The 20,948-nt window shown below is 46.4% G+C and overlaps 1 protein-coding gene and 1 long non-coding RNA gene across 6 annotated transcripts; one reads left to right on the top strand and one right to left on the bottom strand.

Moving 5' to 3' along the window:
- Window positions 1–2,093: 2,093 nt before the first annotated feature.
- PYGO1 (pygopus family PHD finger 1) lies at window positions 2,094–16,658 on the bottom strand. 5 transcript variants are annotated; one of them, XR_013833058.1, is made up of 4 exons: window positions 16,533–16,658; window positions 13,490–13,575; window positions 2,606–12,271; window positions 2,094–2,254 (listed from the first exon to the last, which is right to left on the bottom strand). XR_013833058.1 is itself a non-coding variant. In XM_079953422.1 (4 exons), the coding sequence occupies exons 1-3, from the start codon at window positions 16,582–16,584 to the stop codon at window positions 11,156–11,158; spliced, it is 1,254 nt and encodes a 417-aa protein (XP_079809548.1). In that variant the 5' UTR covers window positions 16,585–16,658; the 3' UTR covers window positions 2,094–2,254; window positions 11,114–11,155. The 5 variants fall into 5 exon arrangements, 2 of the variants coding, with proteins under 2 accessions (XP_079809548.1, XP_079809547.1); XR_013833059.1 differs by having other exon boundaries at window positions 2,094–9,549; window positions 9,606–12,271; XR_013833060.1 differs by having other exon boundaries at window positions 10,945–12,271.
- A 1,625-nt stretch (window positions 16,659–18,283) lies between these two features.
- LOC307203060 lies at window positions 18,284–19,997 on the top strand. The gene is made up of 2 exons (XR_013833117.1): window positions 18,284–18,410; window positions 19,900–19,997. It is a non-coding gene; the product is annotated as an uncharacterized lncRNA (long non-coding RNA).
- The last annotated feature ends 951 nt before the right edge of the window (window positions 19,998–20,948 follow it).

Here is a 20,948-nt window from a genome sequence, read left to right as displayed (position 1 = left end):
CTTTCGGCTTTGGCCCAGCCGCTTCATCAGCTCTGGATCTACTTGTACTTGTCCTCCGCTCTTCCCCAGTAGCATGTTGGACGCCTTCCGACCTGAGGGGCTCATCTTCCAGCGTCATAACTTTTATATGCGTGTTGTCTTTGTCCATGGAGTTTTCTTGGCAGGGATACTGGAGTGGCTTGCCAGTTCCTCCTCCAGGTGGATCACGTTTGGTCAAAACTCTCCACTATGACCTGTTCATCTTGGGTGCCCTGCTCGGCATAGTTCATAGCTTCTCTGAGTTATTCAAGCCCCTTCGCCATGGCAAGGCAGTGATCCATGAAGGGGTGCAGTCCTGTAGGCAAAGTTAAATCACAGTGGCTTCAACCTCTGAAGTATAACTCCCAAAATAGATTGGTTGCTATAAATAAGAATGCCTGGGACAGGTTGATTGTAGCCAGGAGGAGCAGCTGCACAGTTTATTTAAAGAGTTTACCTCTCATGCTTTAGGTAGAAGAGAAACAAAAACAAAACTGCCAGAACTAAAGTAGTTTAAAATGTTTTTGCAGAAACCTTCAGGGTTGCTTCTTTCCCCCCTGACAAAGCTCCTGCATGTTTTATTGCTAATAGGCCATCTCCACACTTGGAAACACTTCCCCAGCTGAACGAGTCCAAATGTATGAATGAACAATACTAACGTATTGTAATGGTTATGGGTGGGTTACTTGTGCATAAACTGCCTCCACTTCAGTTAGATCGTTTGCTCAACCATGTTTAGGGTTAGAGCTCGCCCTCCGTGACCTGTTAGTCACTTGCAGAATCCGTCAGTGGGCGTTTCTTGAATCTCTTCCAGCATAAAAGCTGTTTGACCCCAGGTCTCCGCCTATGTTCCCTGCGCGGAACGCGTCTGCGCAAGTACGGGGACGGCAAAGGCGTGCCAGCGCTCTCTCCGCTGGTCTCGGTTGAAGGGTCTCGGAGCCCTGACACCGATTCCTCCATCTCCCTCTCCTCTCTATTGGTGTCACACTGAATTCCTTCCCCCCGACTGGTTCCCTCTCCGGCATCGCTCTGGAGCCCTGCCTCCGCTTTTCTCTCTGATGTCAGTTCCCTGACACGTATTACCCTTGATTGACATTAATCATCATTCCATGTTGTGCCCTGTTGTCAATAATCCAGCAGCTGCTCATTTGGTTATTTGTTTTAGCTACATTATTGTACTAATGTTATTGTTCCTTATATGGGTAAATCCTCATCTCAATAAAAATGTTTTTAAAATGATCATGAATGCTATATCCACAGCCGTAGTGACCACCTGCAGTCCTTTTTAACCCCTGTAAGTTGCCCATTGAACTTCAGCTATATGGCAGCTCATGCCTTCTATTAAGGCACAGAGAGAGCAGCCCAGGGCAAGGATGAGTGCAGTTCCCACATCCTGCTGGACTCAACAGGCATTTCTGTTTTTTTAATCCCAGTGCTGCTCAACCAGCAGTAACAGCCAACTCAAGGCCAACTCAATTTGTGACCTGGACCTTAAAGGCTTCCTCAGAAGTAACTCTCAATGTTTGATGGGGCTTTCATTCAGGTTAATGTGCACAGGACTGCAGCCTTTGCTAGCAATGAAGATTACAGAGTGCCTTGACCCATCTTCATTGCCTCTACAGAGGTATTCCTCTACAGAGGAATTCTACCTCTACAGAGGTATTCCAACTCGTTTTCCACTTCTGGCAGAAATGTTGCTGCCTACAGGGAAATAATAATAATTAATAATAATTTATTATTTATACCCCGCCCATCTGGCTGGGCTTCCCCAGCCACTCTGGGTAGCTTCCAACAAAATATTAAAATACCATAATACATCAAACATTAAAAGCTTCCCTAAACTTCATATGGTTGCCACTCCAGCAAGCACCCACTACAGTCGGGTAAACATCAAATCTAGCAGTCTGTGAATTAAACAGGATAAAATCTTTTCTTCCTGATTCTTCAGATTCACAACAATGATCAATTAAGATGTGACAAAAGGTGGCATTACTGGGGGTATTGCAATGACTTCCTAATACAAGCAATTATGTGATGCAATGCTTCATGCACAAACAGAACACCTTCCATTCTCCTTTGTTACTTTGACAAGACTTTATTAACATTCATTTTACAAGCACTTAATTCTGTCGGTCTTCAACTTTGTGAAAAGTGAATTGAAATATTAACAATTCCAGCAGTGAATTAAAATTCTGATATGGTGCCCTCACATTTTTCTTTTTTTATGATGAACATCCTGAAGAAAAAACAAACATAGGATTGTCATTTTGGTAATGCAATCAAATGGGCACCCATTTCTCGGTATCGCACATTGAAACATTTAACCATTTAGATCGGACACAAATTCTGTGTGTGCCTTAAGGCATTTACACTGGTTGATGCGCTTGCTATCATCTACTAGAACTCAGCTTGCAATGTAAGACCAGCTAACTATCCAGAGACATAAACATGGTTCCTATACGTCATAGAGTAGCTTAACACACACCATGATATGAAATCATTTGCATTACATAGTAATTAAATTTCTTACTAAAGCAGCCTTCCCCAACCTGGTACCCTCCAGACGTTCAACTGAACTACAACTCACGTCAGCTGGCATGACCAGGCCTGAGGGATGATGGTGGGAACTGGAGTCCAGAAACATCTCGAGGGTCCCCGTTGTTGGGGAAGGCTGAACTAAAGGAATAATAATGGACAAAGTCTGGGCGTTTGTTTCCAATTTGAATTACATACATCAACTTTGCCGCACACCACAGTTCTACTGCACGTGTTATTTCAGACATGCTCTAATTTCGTTTTCATTTAAAGTTGTTGCAAAAATAAATGTCACCAATGTGGAACACATTTGAGATTGTATAAAAGTACTGAACTGATATCCCAAAAACAGGTATATGTAAGCAGTACATAAGGAAAGACTAGTTTTAATATGAAACTGTCATTAAGTCACATACAACATAAAAAACACATGATCAAACTACGTATAAAATGTCACACGTACTTTTACTAGCAAGCAAGGCTATTATTTATATATAAAGAGAGGGGTACATATATTTTAAACATGACGTGGTAGTGTTACTATTAGATTGAAATGACATGGGAAATAGTCAAAGTTCAAGACTACTGTTTTTTTAAAAAATAAAAAATATCAAGCCAAAAACATTTATGAAATTATTTCCCCTTATAATTAAAAAATGTGAGAAATAATCCCACAAGTAATTACAATATTTTATTGCGGGGCTTTAAGATAATTAGCTGCATTGCTAAATGTAGTCTCATACACCCTAACCTAAGAGCTTGTGGGAGAGACTGAGCTCTTAGGACAAATTTCAGCCTTGGAGGAAAGCAGATCAAGTGATGGTCGTGGGCCTGCTGGGTTGGAGCCAGACCTTCATGTGCAACCCAAGCTGCCAGATGCTAGGTGTGTCTCCTCTCGGCCATGTGGTGACAACAATTAGTAGGCAGAATCCGTTTCTGTGTGAAGCCACACCTTACTGGATCTGGGCAACAGAATCCTAGCACTTGGAAGACAGATTAACCCACATCATTCAAAGCCATCATTAGTCACAAGCAGAGAATAGGAGTCAAGAAGAGGGAGAGTTGTCTACTGAGATGCCTGCAAAACAGTCAGCCTGAGAGGCAGGAATGCTGGCACCTGGAGAGTTGGAATCCATTGCCATCTTAAGATATAGTTGTCAAATTAGATATTTTAAAATATAATTTAGAGGGTTCTTCAATTGACGTAAATGTAGTACAAAGAAGGATAGCTCGGTAAAGCATGAGACTCATAATCTCAGGGGTGTGGATTTGAGCCCCACATTGGGCAAAAGATTCCTGCATGGCAGGGGGTTGGACCAGATGACCCTCATGGTCCCTTCCAACTCTACGATTCTAATGAGCGAAATGACCACAGGGATAGGAAATTTATCTCCAGAAGACTTAGAGAGCTTAATCTATTTCACTTTGAAGAAAAGAGATGAAGAGGTGAGCCAGCTTATATATTCCTTTTGCATTATGAAATGCCTCTAGGCAAATATGTCAACCGATGCTATGGAAATGTGTAGGTCAGAGAAAGCACTAAGAAATATGGAACTTCTCTCTGTGGAATTAAGAGCATGAGAAGAATGGGATGCTGGATCAAACCGGTGACCCACCTAGGTCAAGATCTTGTTCTCAGTGGCCAACCAGATGCCAGTGTTTGATGCTTGCTGCTGTGGTATTCAAGTGACCAACTTGCACACGACTTAAGGATAAATCAACACTCCACAAGAGGTGGGCTTCTTGGCTCTTGAACCCATTGGTCTCTCTTTAACCCAGGGGCAGCTGACCTACGGCACTACAGATGTTATTGGCACCTCAGCAGCCTCAGGCAGCATTGATGATGGGAGTTGGAATCCAACAACATCTGGAGGGTCACAGGTTAGTCACCCCTACTTTAACCCAACTTGGATATTTTTAGTTTAGGACAGCTGATATTTAAGTATAAAATGTGCAACAGATATACAGGATAATCTTTTCTGACTTTGCTTTGGAAGCACAGAGTCCAACCCATTGCAGGGTTGCATTCCCTGCAATGGCATACTACAAAGCCCTGAAGGCTGTTTCTTTTCTTTTGGCTCCAGTCATGTGCTTTGACAAAATATATCTGCAGTGCACCTGTCTTCTGCCTAAGTGAACACATTGTGGTTGACCCTCCAAAGGCAAAGCTGGTGGGAGAAAGCTGAACCAGATGGCCTACAAAGAAGGGACCCTTCTGATAAAACACTTCTCATCTGTCTTCTACTTAAGCACCTTCAAACCTTTTTCTCTAGCTACTGTTGCCAGTATTATCCCCATTTTGCTGACCAGTAAACTGTTCCTCCAATGTCTCAAGGGCCCAACTCACCAGGGCACTGCTGGCATACAACCAGCTTTTCTTTATTTCAAGAGAGGCTGCAGAGGCACAGATCCAACACTAAACTGAACCCACAGTCTGCAGCACTGGAATTCTACCCCAGTGGAATCTGACCCCATCAGCTTATGGGTTGCCAAGTTGCTCATTTGCCAGAGATTTCAGAGAGGTTTTAGAAGCTTTGGCTAATTAAAACACAGGGAATGGGAGAAGGGAGAGACATATGAGAGTGTGCTAGCCTCTACCCAAAATTCTAGATGAAGAAAACCTCAAAATCAGTACCTAGAACGAATTGTGATGCACAAGCCTTTACATATTTACTAATTTCCATACCCAGCCCACTGTTTAGGCCTGGATTTGTTATATATATCCTCCTCTCTGGCTAAGCTGCATTTCTGCTTATTTCTAGATAAAATGAGATGTTCTATTTTTTCCTGATACTGCAGAATGATTGCTACCTATTACCGTATTTTTCGTCCTATAGGGCGCACCGGCCCATAGGACGCACCTTGGGTTTTTTTTTGGGGGGGAATGAATTTTAAAAAATTACTTCCCCCCCCCCAGCCGTGGCTGCCGCCCCAAGCCTTGCGCACACCTGCCCGAAGCACGGGGCACCCTCTGGAGGGCTCTGCATGCTTCAGGCGACAAGCTGCCGCCCCAAGCCTCGCACGCTCGGCGGGACCTCCCACCAGGCACGCAAGGCTTGCGGACACTCCCCGGGGCTGCAGGTTGCTGCCCGCAAGCCTTGTGAGCCCGCGGGAACTCCCGCCGGGCTCGCAAGGCTTGTGGATAGCTTCCTGAAGCCTGGAGAGCGAGAGGGGTCGGTGTGCACCGATGCCTCTCGCTCTCCAGGCTTCAGCGAAAGCCTGCATTCGCCCCATAGGACGCACACACATTTCCCCTTCATTTTTGGAGGGGGAAAAGTGCGTCCTATGGGGCGAAAAATACGGTAATAAGTATGAAGGCTTCCTGTTAGAAGCCTCCTGCTGTTGACTGCACCTGAGTTAAAAATTGATTGTACAAACATGTTGCTGAGGTGACAGCACCTAAATCTAACTGTGGCATTTGCTCCCATAAGATGTAGTGATGGACACTAAGTTGGACAGCTTTAAAAAGGCAAATTCCTGGAGGAGAATAAGATTACCAATGGCTGACACTTGGGACATTTATAACTTTTATTCTAGGAGAAGGTTGTGATGACCAATAAGTTGTGATGATCTTGTTGTGCTCAGGTCCTGCTCACGGGTTTCCCGAAGAGGCACCTGGTTGGCCATTGTAAGAAGAGGATGCTGGACTGGATTGGCCTCCTTTGGTCTGACCCAGCTGCAGGGCTCTGCTTACGTTCCCTACTGGTGCATAACGTTCACTGCCTGAGTTGTGCACCCTCATTACCTTATGGCACGGCTGCCCCTTCCACCACACATGTGCAAAGCTGCCTAAAGAGTGATGGAGGCACTCCAGGGCTCTAGTTTTATGATGACACTGATTTACTCTTGGTTTGGGGTGCTAAAAGCATGCTGGGCAAAAGCCACAAACGCAAACAACATTTTCAAGAGAAAGGCTCACAAAACGTGTTTCTTTACATTCTCATTCCACAACACCGAATACAACAGAAAGTTCATGTTGCACGGTGTGTGAGCACCTTGAAACAGCTCTAGAAGGGCTGCAAGACATCACATTGAGAGAAATGTGTTGTCCACAAAGGCTAGCCACCAGGCTACTCCTTGTTCCTGGCATGGCTACTTTCACCCAAGGGTCAAAAAATGAACCACAACTTACCATGGGGAAACAAACCCAGAGGTCACAGAATAAGGCACATTGTTGACAAAGGAGACTCAAGTGGTCCCAGCTAAACCTTTTAAGCCTTGAGGTCTCCTGCTCTGATTCTAGAGTTAAAGGCCATCATTGAGACCACAGCTATTGCAAGCACCTCAAACGCATAAGTATCTCAACTGCCCCAAATTTTCTTTACACATTTTTCCAACTGGCAGGGCACATTCCAAAGACAGAAGAGAAAAGCAGCCCTCCTCAAAACAGTCACATGGGCATTATGCACAAGAATGCACCTCTTTCACTCAAACTGGAACTTCCCAAGGGTCTATGCAGTACAAACAATAAAATGATGAGACATGCAAGAGAGCCCAGGTGCTCCTCTATGGCAATTACCAAGAGGATGCTCTTGAGAATGCAGCAGCAGCAGCAGCAGCAATGGTAGTAGGTTACACATATTTTGCTATTTTGTTGGAACCCTCCAGGGTGTGCTGGTGCATGGCCACAAAAGAGAGAAAGTACAAGCCCCTCTGACATCTCAACTTTGCCTTACGAAAGGGAAGACCCTTCTTTGGTGGAGAGTCCGTGAAGAGGAATTTGGTTGGAGAATTCAGAATCCCTACTAATGAGAGTGCAGAGTTGGCATTCAAACTCCCACAAGCGCTCACAGAGCTCATTTATATCACAGCTTACTCTGGAATAAAACTCCCTTGCCTTAATTCAAAATCTCATTAACAGGCCAGGCTAATGACAGCCCACCTAGGCTTCTCAGCCCCAGCAGGATAGGTTGGGAGAAAGGCCTCATGAGGTCACAAAGAGGGGACTAGACTGAGGCACACACTGCCTCCTGTAGGTTACATGATCTCAAGAACCCAGGGCTGAAGAGGGAGGGAAGCTGTGCGGTTTACAGTCAAAATCACAAATGGATGTTTTGCTAGACAAGCACAGAGAATTCTTGAATTTTCTAAAGAGAACCCTCTTGTGTGTGGTCGCTTCCTTTGCCTCCTCTGGGAGGGATCTCTGTAACAAATGAGACAATCCTTTTTCTTTCCTTTTGCCTGTAAGGAGACTCTCTCTTTCCACTATGCCTCCAAGCTGACCAGATGCACATGCTTTCAGCCATGTTAGTTAAGACTACCAACTTTTATTTTACTGTAACTTAGAAGTATTTTCTGCACACGAAAAGGTAAAGATAAAGGGACCCCTAACAGTTAAGTCCAGTTGCGAATGACTCTGGGGTTGCAGCGCTCATTTTGCTTTACAGGCCGAGGGAGCCAGCATTTGTCCGCTCCACAGTCAGTTTTGTGGTTGCTGCAGCCGTTCTTGGATTTAAGCTTCAGTTAAACTAAGTGTAGGCAAACTCGGCCCTTCAGATGTTTTGGGACTATAATAATAAATTATTATTATTATTATTATTATTATTATTATTATTATTTATATCCCGCCCTCCCCAGCCGAAGCTGGGCTCAGAGCGGCTAACAACAGTAAAATGATACAACATTCTAAAATCATTTCATTATAAAATCAATTCAAATCAGATTAATGGCAACCATTGGGCTGGAGTTTTGTGAGGATTGCCAAAGGAGGGGGTCAGGCTGTGCCCTGGCCAAAGGCCTGCTGGAACGACTCTGTCTTGCAGGCCCTGCAGAAAGATGTCAAGTCCCGCAGGGCCCTAGTCTCTTGTGACAGAGCGTTCCACCAGATCGAAGCCATAGCCAAAAAGCCCTGGCTCTGGCTGAGGCCAGCCTAAACTCTCTGTGGCCTGGGAGCTCCAAGATGTTTTTGTTTGAAGACCATAAGGTCCTCTGTGGGACATACCAGGAGAGGTGGTCCTGTGGGTACGAGGGTCCTAGGCCGTATAGGGCTTTAAAGGTTAAAACCAGCACCTTAAACCTGATCCTGTACTCCACCAGGAGCCAGTGCTGCTGGTACAGCACTGGGTGAATGTGATCTTCGCAGTGAGGAGCCTGTAAGGAGTCTCGCCGCGGCATTCTGCACCCGCTGGAGTTTCTGGGTCAGTCTCAAGGGCAGCCCCACATAGAGCGAGTTACAATAATCCAGTCTGGAGGTGACCGTTGCGTGGATCACAGTGGCTAGCTCATTCCTAGCTAACAGGACCAGTGGTCAGTGATGATGGGAGTTGTTGTCCCAAAACATCTGGAGGGCCGATTTTGCCTATGCCTGGTTTAAACAGGGAAGTGTGGGTTGGGTAGAGCCCACAGAGGACTGACTCTTCTCTAGATGGGCTACAAGGTTAAATTCATCTAATTCAAACATCAAAGGCCTTGGGGAATTATAATTCAAACAAGGCATGCCAACAGAGCATGTACAGTTCTGCCCGCAGATATCCTTTGTGGGCCCTCAGGCTGCCTGTGTGGAGTGTCTCCACCCCCATCGTTCAGCCCAGACACTGAGGTCCAGCTCCGAGGGCCTTCTGGCGGTTCCCTCACTGTGAGAAGCCAAGTTACAGGGAACCAGGTGGAGGGCCTTCTCAGTAGTGCACCCTTCCTGTGGAACGCCCTCCCATCAGATGTCAAGGAAATAAACAACTATCTGACATTTAGAAGACATCTGAAAGCAACCTTGTTTAGGGAAGTTTTTAATGTTTGATCTTTTATCATGTTTTTAATATTCTATTGGGAGGCACTCAGAATGGCTGGGGAAACCCAGCCAGATGGGTGGGGTACAAATATATGATGATGATGATGATGATGATGATGATGACAAAAAAATGAGGCTAAAACGCAGTAGAATTTCCACCAACCATCCATAGCTGCAACAGCTGCTCATTCCTCCAGCATTATTCAGAAATTCATGTGCTCTGTAAACCTCACTTCAGAGGAGATTAGTGAAGCCGCAATGTGCTGGAAGAGCTTGGGGTTCCCATGGAAGTGAAAAAAGACTTTTTGTAATGGAGAAAAACTCTGACCTAAGGTCTTTTCCAGACAGGCTTTAGATATTAAAGAGTTGGGAAACCCGGGCTATTGTTTGTGCCCTGCACTCTGGTCTCTGCACCTGATCTACTGTATCAAATCCCCAAAGGCAGTTACACTGGGGCAAGTAAAGGAGAAAAATGCTGGGCGTGACCTTCCCTTCCCCGGAGGGAGACATTATACCCTCCAAAGACAAGCAGTTTTCAAGAACACAGCCAGAAGCAAAACAAAAACAGCAGCAGGGCTGAGAATCTCAACTGGAAGCAGCAGAGGAAGGAGTAAGCGATGGCAGTGGACATCTGAGCGAGCAGCCAGGGTCCCAGGGCAGACCCTGAACTGTATGGGAAAGCAAGCATTGCAAAGAGCAGCTGATCGGACACAAAAACACACCAAAGCAAGAGTTACAAACAAAGCCAAATGTGCAAGCTAGCTGTGATTGAGGGCAGGAAGAAAGGGAGACACAGAGGCTGCCTATGTGCAGCAGTAAATTCTGTACAGCAGGCACCAGAGTAAGTCCATGTGGAACCAAATGCACATTCCCAAGCCAAAGAAAAGTTAGCATGCTTAATAAGTCAAGTCCCTCTGAAGACAGTGGGACTTGAACAATTTACCATACTAGCAAATTTATCTGGATTACATTCATCACACAAAAAGGTCTAAAGAGCCCAGAACTCTAATCTAGCACCACAATGGAGTTCCAAGACAGCCAACACTGGGATGGCAGCATCACACTTCATGGTCTTGCAATGCCATTGCGGAGGACATGATGGGTCTTGGAAAGGGTGAGTGTGTGTTAATATCACAGACATACAAACCTCAATCCCTTTTTGAAAAAAGGGAAGAAAAAAAACATTCAGGCCTGCTGAGCTTTTATGCACTTAGTCTTATTGATGCTCACTTAGCCAATGAAAACTACAAGAGTTCTTGCTGAGTAAATGTGTTTGGAAACAGGCTGCTAAAGACCATTAAAGAGATGCCCACTGAGTAAGTCTTCAGAATTCACTAAAAATGGACCTGTTCCTTATCTTCAAAGCTCACCAATATGTTCTGAAAGAGCAAGATAATCAAAATATGAAAAGGAGCTTAACATGACTTGAGGTTTTCAGCTACTTATACAAATAGTTTTACATTCCTGGTGATCATTTTAAAATAAATATTGCTTGATCCTTCTCCCTGTGTCATGCCCTCAACCTTCAGAACTTAAAAAAGGCTCCCAAACAGAGGACAGAATTAACTCCCATGTACTCAAAAGATAAATCAGTATATGGTTCCTCCAACACTGCCAAGTGGAATAGCCCTGGGCAAAGTGATCTACAAAGGCAGATGTTTACATACCCCCAAACTTTCCATGTGAGTAAAGCCATATTGGCACTTAATCGTCAGTTGAGCATTTGCTAGAAGTTCTCCTGGTAAAATCTTAATGCACTTGGGCAGAAAGTGAAGACCAATTGCTGAAAAGAAAGCAAACAAAGTCCACCCATGACTGAAAAAGGAAACACCGTACAAATGGTAGCCAGTTGAGTATCTGAAGGAACCAGGGTGGGCATCACGCATCAGCATTCAACACTAGTGGCCCAGCTGTTTCTCTGGTGCGCATCAGCTGAACATCCTTGTCCGCCATGCAGGTGTCACAGCCCCACACAGCCGATGCTTCTGCAGTGAGCAGTCCGTAGGCAGATTCCGTCATGCCTGTGCAGATCCGATGAAACCATTTTTGACAAGAAGCTTCACACAAGATGGCATCCTGGTCATCGTTCACTTCGTGGGTACAAATCCCACAAGGATAGACTGGCTCAGAGGCGGCGTGACCATGCTGACCAGGGTGTAGGGGCATTTTGCTGCCCTTCTCAGAGCTGCCTCCTTCAGCTGGACCTCGGCTGGGGAGCCGGGGCTTGTTCTGAGCCCCATTCGCATGATTGCTGTTCAGATTTTCAACATTTTTAGAGGGGATGCTCTCCTGGTTTGCTGGGTTATTTCGATTCACAGTCTTTATATCTGTGTTTCCTGAGTTGGCAGTGTCCTCTGGGCCGTGCAGATGGTGTTGTGGCGGGGGGTGGTTGTGCTTATTTGCACCTTGCTTCTGCAAAGGCTTTGTCTGGTTGTAATTGTTTGGCGAGGGAAAGAAAGAATGGTTTGACTCCATCTGGGAATTGTTGAAATTGGGGTTGCCGCCAGGTCCAAAGTGCAATGGCATGTCATGGGGTGACATCTGTGTCGTGTTCTGTGAAGGAATGTGACCAAAATTCTCACCAGGGTTCGGCCTGAAGTGTTGGCCGGACATGCCAACATTCTGATTCATGTTACTGTTATAGGATGGCTGGTTTCCAAAAGACACATTTTCATGTGGCCCAAAGTTAATTGGTTGAGGCCGGTTGTAGACCATTCCCACTGGGTTCTGGGGAAATGGGTGTGGCTGGTTTCTAAGTGGGTAAGTAGCACCGTATGGTGAGGACATCCTGGGAACCATCTGCGGTGGCATCCTGAACGTGTTGTAGCCTCCAAAGCCTGGGTAGCTGGGATTGGCAAAATATGGGTTCCCCAATGGCAACGGCTTGTAAGAAAGATTGTTGTAGTTGTCATCAAACGGATTTGCAGCTACAAGGTGATCAGAGCTGGGATTTGGTGGAGGCGCATATTCAGATGGTGGAGGAAAGGATGACCCCTGGAAATGTTAAATCAGAAATCAAGATTACTTGGAATTCCAACAGAAGAGAAGGCCTAACCTGAGGATCCCCTCATCTCAGGAAATGAAAAATCTGTGTCTGTTACAAAGGTGAGTTGCTGGCCTCAGAATCCATTGAGGATTCCTCCACTGCAAAAGCATTAGTCTTTCCATTCTTCATAGTATGCCCACTCCTGCAGCTGCTGCCTGCAGAAACTCCCTTTCAAGAGGACCATAGTACTCACATACAAGGCCGGTCACATATTGGTCATCACCTCAAACCACCGGTTGGTCCTTTGCAGCCAATACATTTTTTGCAAGTCAACTAAGTGTTAAATACAGTTATCACAATTAGAGAGAGATCTGTTAGACTGTCATGTTAAAGTGATGTCTACAATGTATAATGATACACTGGGCAATAGATATTGGTCATAACATAGAAATGGAAGCATGGGAACAATTGTGGAATACGGACATAAAATTTACAGCAGGCTATGGTATAAGAGAAAATTATATGAAAATGTTATATAGATGGTATTTAACACTTAGCTGACTTGCAAAAATGTATAAATCAAAAGTGAATTAAGTGTTGGAAATGTAAAGAAAAAGAAGGTAATTTTTTTCACATGTGGTGGTCTTGTAATAAGGTTAAAGCTTACTGGGAAAGCTTTTTTCTTGGGAGTTATAGGATCAGAACTACCTACACAGTATAGAAATTCATTTATATATGCAACTACAGCTGCAAGAATGTTATTTGCCCCAAAATGGGAAGATGTCCCAATGAAAGAAGAATGGGTACTGAAACTAATGGATTATGTAGAAATAGTGAAACTTATCAAGACACTAAACTTTTTATAAAGGAATGGAAATGGTTTGTTGAATATTTACAAATAAACTGTAAACAGATTAAGACATTGGCAGGATTATTGTAAAAACCTGCAGTTTCAAAAATATATATGAAAACAGATGATTAAAAGAACAAGTTAATATCATTTGGAGTATGCAGAGAATGTGAAAATAAATATAAGGAACCACAGAAAGAGGGGGAAGGAAGTCGAGGTTAGAAATGTTAGAATTATTGTTGAACTATTGTAATGTATATAAATGGAAATTATATTTTAATTTTGTTTTAAAGGAAAGAGATAGGAACTCCCACAGGGGAAGAGTCAGGCCAGTTTAGATTTTCCAACCAAAGGGAGGAGACACAAGGCAGCTTACCTGAACATTTGACTTGCGCTTTTTCTTATCTGGACTGCCAAGCTGCACACCTGGGCCTCCTAACCCATCCAATCCACCGTCACCACCTATAAGATTTCAAAAGTATATTGTTCTGTAGTTAACTTTATGACAAAATAATGGATTGTGCACGCAAGTCGAGCTGTTCAATATGTGTCTATGTAACATGCATTTACTTAGCATTGCTGTCCAGAGAAATGGCAGAACAGAGAATTTCTGCAATCAGATTAAGAGACAGTACTTCACATAACTTAAGTTATGTTACTAGTAACCAGTCTTTTCTTTCACAGCTGGGCATCAACTGTGTCTTCTCCTATGGACTGAAACATACCTCTCTCTCACTTATATGGGTGCTGTGTTCTGTTTTGGGTAGATTCTAGCCAACTACATGCCTTCAGAATACAGTGATACCTTGGTTTACAACCATAATCCACTCCGGAGGTCCGGTTGTAAACCAAAACAGGTTGTAACCCAAGGCGTGCTTTCGCCAATGGGGCCTCCCCCCCCAAAAAAAAAAATATGGGTTGTAATCCAAAAAAATTGAATACACACTTCAGGGTTTGACGTGGTTGTAATCCAAAACGGGTGTAATCCAAAACTGTTGCAAACCAAGGTACCACTGTATGTGAATATGTAGCACAGTGAGAAATTGGAAACAGACAAGACTTGGAACTTTGCAATTAAGACACAGCTCTCTAAGGTGAAAGAAACACTCCAAAAATGACTATTCTCTTTGGTACTCTGAGAATCCTGTGGCCCCAAGTTAAATTAAGGCTTCAGCAAGTGATGACAATTAGTGATCTCAATTAGTGATGACAATTAGGTGATTAGGGAGCTTTAAGACCTACAATAAAGCTCAAACAACTAAGTTCTAAAAGCCCAACTAAGTTCCAAAAGCTCAGCTAACCCAGGACACAGCCAATACAGAGAAAAGGAAAGGTGGAACAGAGTGTGTTTTTTTGCATATATATTTCTATTTGGAGGGAGACTTAATGGCAGGAAAATGTTAATGAGCTATTTTAGCCATCTGTATGAGGGCTCATTGAAAGCTCAGGCCTATTGCACTAAAAGCTTCACACTGCTTGTGCTTGTCTGGTCATCAGTTTAAATCTACAAGACTGTAGCAAAGGATTTTTTTCTTATCAGAGACATCCTTCATAATTAGTTCTTGGTATGAGCTTTCGTGTGCATGCACACTTCTTCAGATACACAGAAGTGTGCATGCACACAAAAGCTCATACCAAGAACTAACTTAGTTGGTCTTTAAGGTGCTACTGGAAGGAATTTTTTTTATTTTGTTTTGAGTATGGCAGACCAACACGGCTACCTATCTGTAACTGAATCCTTCATAATTAACGCAATTGATGATCCTTGCAGCATCAGCTCCAACTTTCTCTGTCAAGCAGTTCAACACATACCAAACTTCCACTTCTGTGATAACCATGTTTAGGACTGTAAGCTTGCTGTACCCTCCGCCAGGAGGACACATTCAAAAGCTTTCCTTTGCTATAGCACTTTTTGCAGAAGGTGGGGAAGTGCTGCATCCTGAGAAACAAGGTATAACCTAAAAATGCTGAAGTGGGTAACTTGGTCTTATCTGATGTGGACAGCTGTGACAGGCAGCCAGAGCATGGCTGGTGGAATCACAGGGGCATCCGGTCTCTCTCAGCATCCAGACCATGATGTCCCCATGCCCACAGATGCACCAAAGTGGATGAAAGGCCTCCGTTTTTTTTACTGTTTAGAAGACAGACGGCAACTAACACAGTTCAGTGTTAAACTTGTATAAAAGCAGCATTCATTAGCTGAAGAAGGTGCAGCCCATCAACCGTGTCTCCGAAAAATCTTACACATCACTTGGGAAGACAGGTGAACTAATATCAGTGTACTGAATGAAGCAAAGATCACCAGTGTTGAAGCAATAATTCTTCAACATCAACTTCGTTGGACTAGTCATCTTGTGCGGGTGCCTGATTATTGTCTTCCAAAGCAACTACTCTATTCTGAACTTAAAAATGGAAAGCGTAATGCTGGTGGTCAACAAAAGAGGTTTAAAGACTGTCTCAAGGCAAATCTAAAAAAATGTAGTATAAACTGGGAGCGCTCCAGTTGGAGAACAGCCTTTACCAAAGGTGTCGTGGACTTTGAAGACACTCAAACTCAGAATGCAAGGGAGAAACATGCTAAGATTGGCAAATCCACACCGTGATCAACTCCCACCCAGGAACCAATGTCCCCACTGTGGAAGGACGTGTGGGTCCAGAATTGGCCTCCACAGTCACTTACGGACTCATTGTTAAAACCGTGTTTATGGAAGACAATCTTACTCCTCTATGAGTGATCAGCAAAGAAGGAGGAGGAACAAGACTGGAATGCAACTGAGACAAGTCATTCCCTTTTCATTCCAAAAATTCAGCATAGTAGGAGCCTTAAGATGTTTTGCCTTTAGCAAGGTAGTTCGAAGCTTTGCAAAAAAAAACCAGCACCCCAGTCCCTGCTGCCTGTGTGCCCAGCTCCTGGCCCTTCTCCATTCAAGGTGCCTCAGGAATGCTCCCGGGCTTGCTGGACGGTTGTCGGAATCGGACCGCATGCCAGTCTGTGTTCTCCCTCTCTCTCAGCGCCCTTCCCTGGCCGATGACCCTTGGGGCCTACGAGTGTCTGAATGGGTGCATCTCCCAAGAAGGACGGGGCCCTTTCTCAGTCACACGGCAAACAAGCAACCCCGAACCGGCAACCTCGGGGCCCCGCCGCCCGCCCGCCCGCTTTGTCCTCCCCCTGCCGCCCAGGCACCAGCCCTGCCGAGGGGTCCGAGGAGCCTTGTGAGGGAAGGCCCCCTCTTCCCGCAGAAGCCACGGCCGGGCCGAGGCGCCCCGTCGGGGGTACGAGAGCCGGGAGGCGGCTCGCCAAGGGACCGGGAGGCTTCCCTGGCCCGGCCCGGCCGGAGGGAAGAGAGGCCGCCTCCGGGAGAGGCGGCGCCGCCGCCGCCACCTCGGGGCCGGGGCCTCGCGCGGCCGCTCCTTCCCACCTCGGGGCCTCTTGAGCGCCGCGGCGGGGTCCTTCTCGTGTTCCGCGGACATCACCGGCGAAGCATCGCTCCAGGCCCCGCCAGGCAGCAGCAGCAGCAGCAGCAGGAGGCGGCGGCGAGAGGGCCCGGCGTGGGGCGGCAGCCGCAGCAGCCGCCGCCCTTGCGTGGAGACCCCCGGCGGGGGAGAAGGGAGGGAGCTGGGCCGGGCAGCTCCGCCCGCGGCCTGGCTGGGCCCGGAGGGGCCGCCGCGACGCCCTCCGCAGGAAGGAGGCAGAGGCGGCCGCCGCGCTACCGGCCCATCCCGGGCCTCCACGTGTCGCCCAGAGGCGTGTGCACGCCGCCCGCTGCCGCTGCTCCTTCGGCTCTGGAGGAGGCAGGCTTCCCCGCCCGGGGAGTCGAGCGGCGGCTTCTTGCCAGCTCCTCGAGGCAGGGGCTCGGCCTCCGGCGCTCTGCGGGAATCGCTGGAGGGGTCGGCCCGAGGACTTGGCAGCGGAGGAAACGTGTCCGAAGGGCCGAGGTGGGCGACTACCGGCCCCAGCCTCAAATCCGGCCGAGCTGCTGCCCGCCCTTGCCTTCCAGGAGAGCCGAGCTCCGTGGGGGGCGCCCGCCTCCTCTGTCCCTCCCGAGAATGCTGCTCAAGTCACTTGCTAGTTCCAAGAAGTTGGAAACACTTTGTTCAAAAAGGAACGTGCGTATCTTCCTGCACTACAAAGGTTTTATGTCCCTGAACACCAAAATAAGATTTGGGCGTGTTCTATAATTAATTGTCACTTTAGCAGCGCTGGGAGACAAGTGTAAAGTAGAGGCACTTGGGCTGACTGGAGATGCAGTAGTTGATCCAGACTGAATAGATCTCCATGATCCCAGGATTCAACTCTCTGAGTTCAGTGAGAATTTCCTTCATTCAAATTGGCCATGCTTGTGAGACACTCGTAAATGTGTGATGACATTACAGTATTGTACACAAACCTTAAAAAAGAAGGAACTGCCACCACAAAATATGCTTTTGGCCACCACAAATCTTATGCCCACCCATTCAGGGGTGTGACTTCTGCAGGCTGACATGGGATCCCACCTGTTCCAGAGCTTCATCTGGGTCTATGGCATAGAGAAGGGCATCTGTACATGCCAACAATAGCTGAAATACATACATACGTATATAAAAAAGCAACTAGGTCCCACCCCAAATTATGCTTTGGGCCATCATATGTCATAAACCCATGAATCCAGGAGGGTGTCCTCTACAAGGTGGCATTGGATTCTTCCCAGCCCAGAGATTTCTGTGGGCACATAGTACAATCAAGCACGTTTATGCATAGCCGAAATACGTTTTGAAAATTAAGTAATGGGGGACTGGCACTGCAAAATGTGCTTTGGGCCACTCACAAATCATGTGTCCAGGAGACTGTCCTTTACAAGATGGCACTGGATCCTGCCTGGCTGACATCTCCCAGTCCAATCAGCTTCAGAATTGCTTTTGAAGCTTTTATCTAGAAAGGTATAAAAACTGAGCTCTTGATCCCACCACAACCTGTTCTGGTTTGCTGGGTTCCACTTGCTGCCTACAGTCATTTTTTCACTACTGCCTCCAAGTTCTTCCTCTGCTTTTCCTTTGCTTTCGACTGCTCCTCTGGGTCCCTGCTTGCTGCAGCTGCTTCAAAAGCCCTTTTCAGGACTCCACTACATTCCTGTTCCTGAAGCCAGGATCCTGGCCCCAGCTGCTCAGACCAGGGCTCCTGCCTACCTGTCCAGCAGTTTCCTACCAAACCCAGGAGCTTCAGTGTGCCTTAGTTCTCCTTCCTCAGAAATGCCTGCTAAGACAGGCAATGTAGATTTTGCTACCTGACCTGTCTTTTGGAGATCCTTCACCTACAAATGGTAACCTCTACATCTGACTCCCTCTTCCCTGCATCTTTGAGCAGTTGTGCATTGTGTTTTTTGTTTCCTCGGGGTGTGTGCATGGCCATGTTTTAGAAGCCGCCCTGCCCAGCTGCACGTGATTCAGGCTTAGTCTGAGCCCAGGGACGAAGAACATGGTTCCCTCTGATTCAGATCAGCAGGAGGAGACGCACTTGAGGAATCAGAGATGGGAAAAGGCTGTGCAGGAGAGCCTGTTTGGTGAAGCCCCTTGCCTCTGCCTCCAGACCTGATGAGGCAGCAGGAGACCCTTCCCAGACTCTGGAGAATGAAGGAGACTCAGGCTCAGAGGCCAATCCTGTTGTGACAGAGCATGAGAGCTCAGAGGAGGAGGAGAATAGCCAGGAATGCTATTCTAGGACAGGGATTCTTGAGAGCAGCTGATCCTCTCAACCTCTGCTTAAAAGCTTGGTGGCTAGACAGGGAAACTTGTTGGAACAACTTGCAGCTCCCAAACTCTTGCTACTCATGTCAAGCCTCATCTGCACCATATATGTGAAGCAGTATTAAAGGTAAAGGTAAAGGTACCCCTGCCCGTACGGGCCAGTCTTGACAGACTCTGGGGTTGTGCGCCCATCTCACTCAAGAGGCCGGGGGCCAGCGCTGTCCGGAGACACTTCCGGGTCACGTGGCCAGCGTGACATCGCTGCTCTGGCCAGAGCCAGAGCCAGAGCCGCACACGGAAACGCCGTTTACCTTCCCGCTGGTAAGCGGTCCCTATTTATCTACTTGCACCCGGAGGTGCTTTCGAACTGCTAGGTTGGCAGGCGCTGGGACCGAGCAGCGGGAGCGCACCCCGCCGCAGGGATTCGAACCGCCGGCCTTTCGATCGGCAAGTCCTAGGCGCTGAGGCTTTAACCCACAGCGCCACCTGCGTCCTGAAGCACTATTAGGCCACTTGAACTTCCTTCAAAGAACTGCAGTTTGTTACAGGTGCTGAGCGTTACTGGGAAACCTAAAATTCCCAGAGTTCCTTGGGAAGATGGGCTGTTAAACCACTGAGCATCGTAGCCATGTGAGGAGAATAGGAGTCTCCTGACAACTTTTGGCCTAAATACCATACTATTTCCCTCATGATACTTTGGGGGAAGCCATGGCTAATAGTGCTTTAAATGTATGATACGGATGTAGCCTGGGACTCTTGAACCTTTGTTCAACTGGGTTTATTATGGCTGCTCCTCTGTCTTGTAACAGCACCTGGACCAGATTGTGCTCCTCCCTAGCCTCCCGAGTTTGTACAATTTGACTGCCATAATAAAAGTTTTCTTCTTTATTTACAAGGAAACACCTTTTTTGGTCTTGAGAGGGAGCCAGTGGGCCATCCTAAGTAGCACTGAGCACCTACTCCATCTCCTGGTGAGTTGGTGTTGGTTTAGTCATGATTAGAACTAATGAGCTAACTTCCTCAAACCATATTGTTACTAAGTTATCCCCATTATTGCTTTCATAGGTACGCATTGTTGCAGAACTAACCCCTGCTGGAGTGTTGGATTTGTATACCTGTATTTTTATTGCCTTTTGTGTGTGCAATAAACACTCCTGTTTTAAGACCTGTGCAAATTAATGGGTAAATCTGCCAAAGCACACTGTTGTTGCTCTCCAAAAGATCCTAATTCACGACGGTTCTAGAACATGTTTGTGAAGCTCCTGTCCCCTGCATTCTAATACAGTGGTACCTTGGTTCTCAAACGCCTTGGTACTGAAATGCCTTGGTTCTCAAACACCAGATACCTGGAGGTGTGCCACTTTTTGAACGTTTTTCGGAAGCCAAACGTCCGATGCACCTGTCAGCTATTGTTTCTGGGGCACCTGCGCCAATCAGAAGCTGCACCATGGTTTTCAAACATTTTGGAAGTCAAATGGACTTCCAGAACAGATTAAGTTTGGGCTTTTGTTTTTGCTATTTATTCTGCATTTTTGTTTTAGAGGCTTTTTTAGTTAATTTGTTTTTGTGACTGTGCGGAACCCAGTTCTGCTACTGATTGTTTGATTGTGTGACTCTGGAAATGGATAAAAGCCCCCCATTCAAACAATGACTATCATCAGTGCAAGTAAGAAAAAAATGTAATTTTAATTTTTATCATCTACAATACTGTTTTGATTATTGCTTTCAATTTATGTATGGATCAATACAGTGGTACCTCGGGTTAAGTACTTAATTCATTCTGGGGGTCTGTTCTTAACCTGAAACTGTGATGGCCTGGGAATCCGATTCAGAGGCTGAACCGGAGGAATCCCAGCCTGCACAGGAGTCCCCGCCTCCAGGGCCGGCTGAACTGGGGCAGGGCCTTGATTCTGAAGCGCCTGCACGTGTGCTGGATCCTCAGGAGCAGGAACCAGGTGAATCCACTCTGGCTCCGGAGGTGGTTGAGGACTCAGTGCCTGCAGGTGAGTCTCCCCCTGGGCCCAGTAACCCTTCAGCCTCTCCTGAACTGCAGAGGCGAAGGGCAGAGAGGTGAAGGCAACTGGTTTCTCCCAGGAGGAGTGCTCGCCTTAAGG

Source organism: Podarcis cretensis, assembly GCF_951804945.1.
Source record: "Podarcis cretensis genome assembly, chromosome: 14".
Taxonomy (NCBI): Eukaryota; Metazoa; Chordata; class Lepidosauria; order Squamata; family Lacertidae; genus Podarcis; species Podarcis cretensis.
The sequence above is the reverse complement of the archived record's forward strand: the minus strand, read 5'-3'. Positions and strand labels throughout refer to the sequence as shown.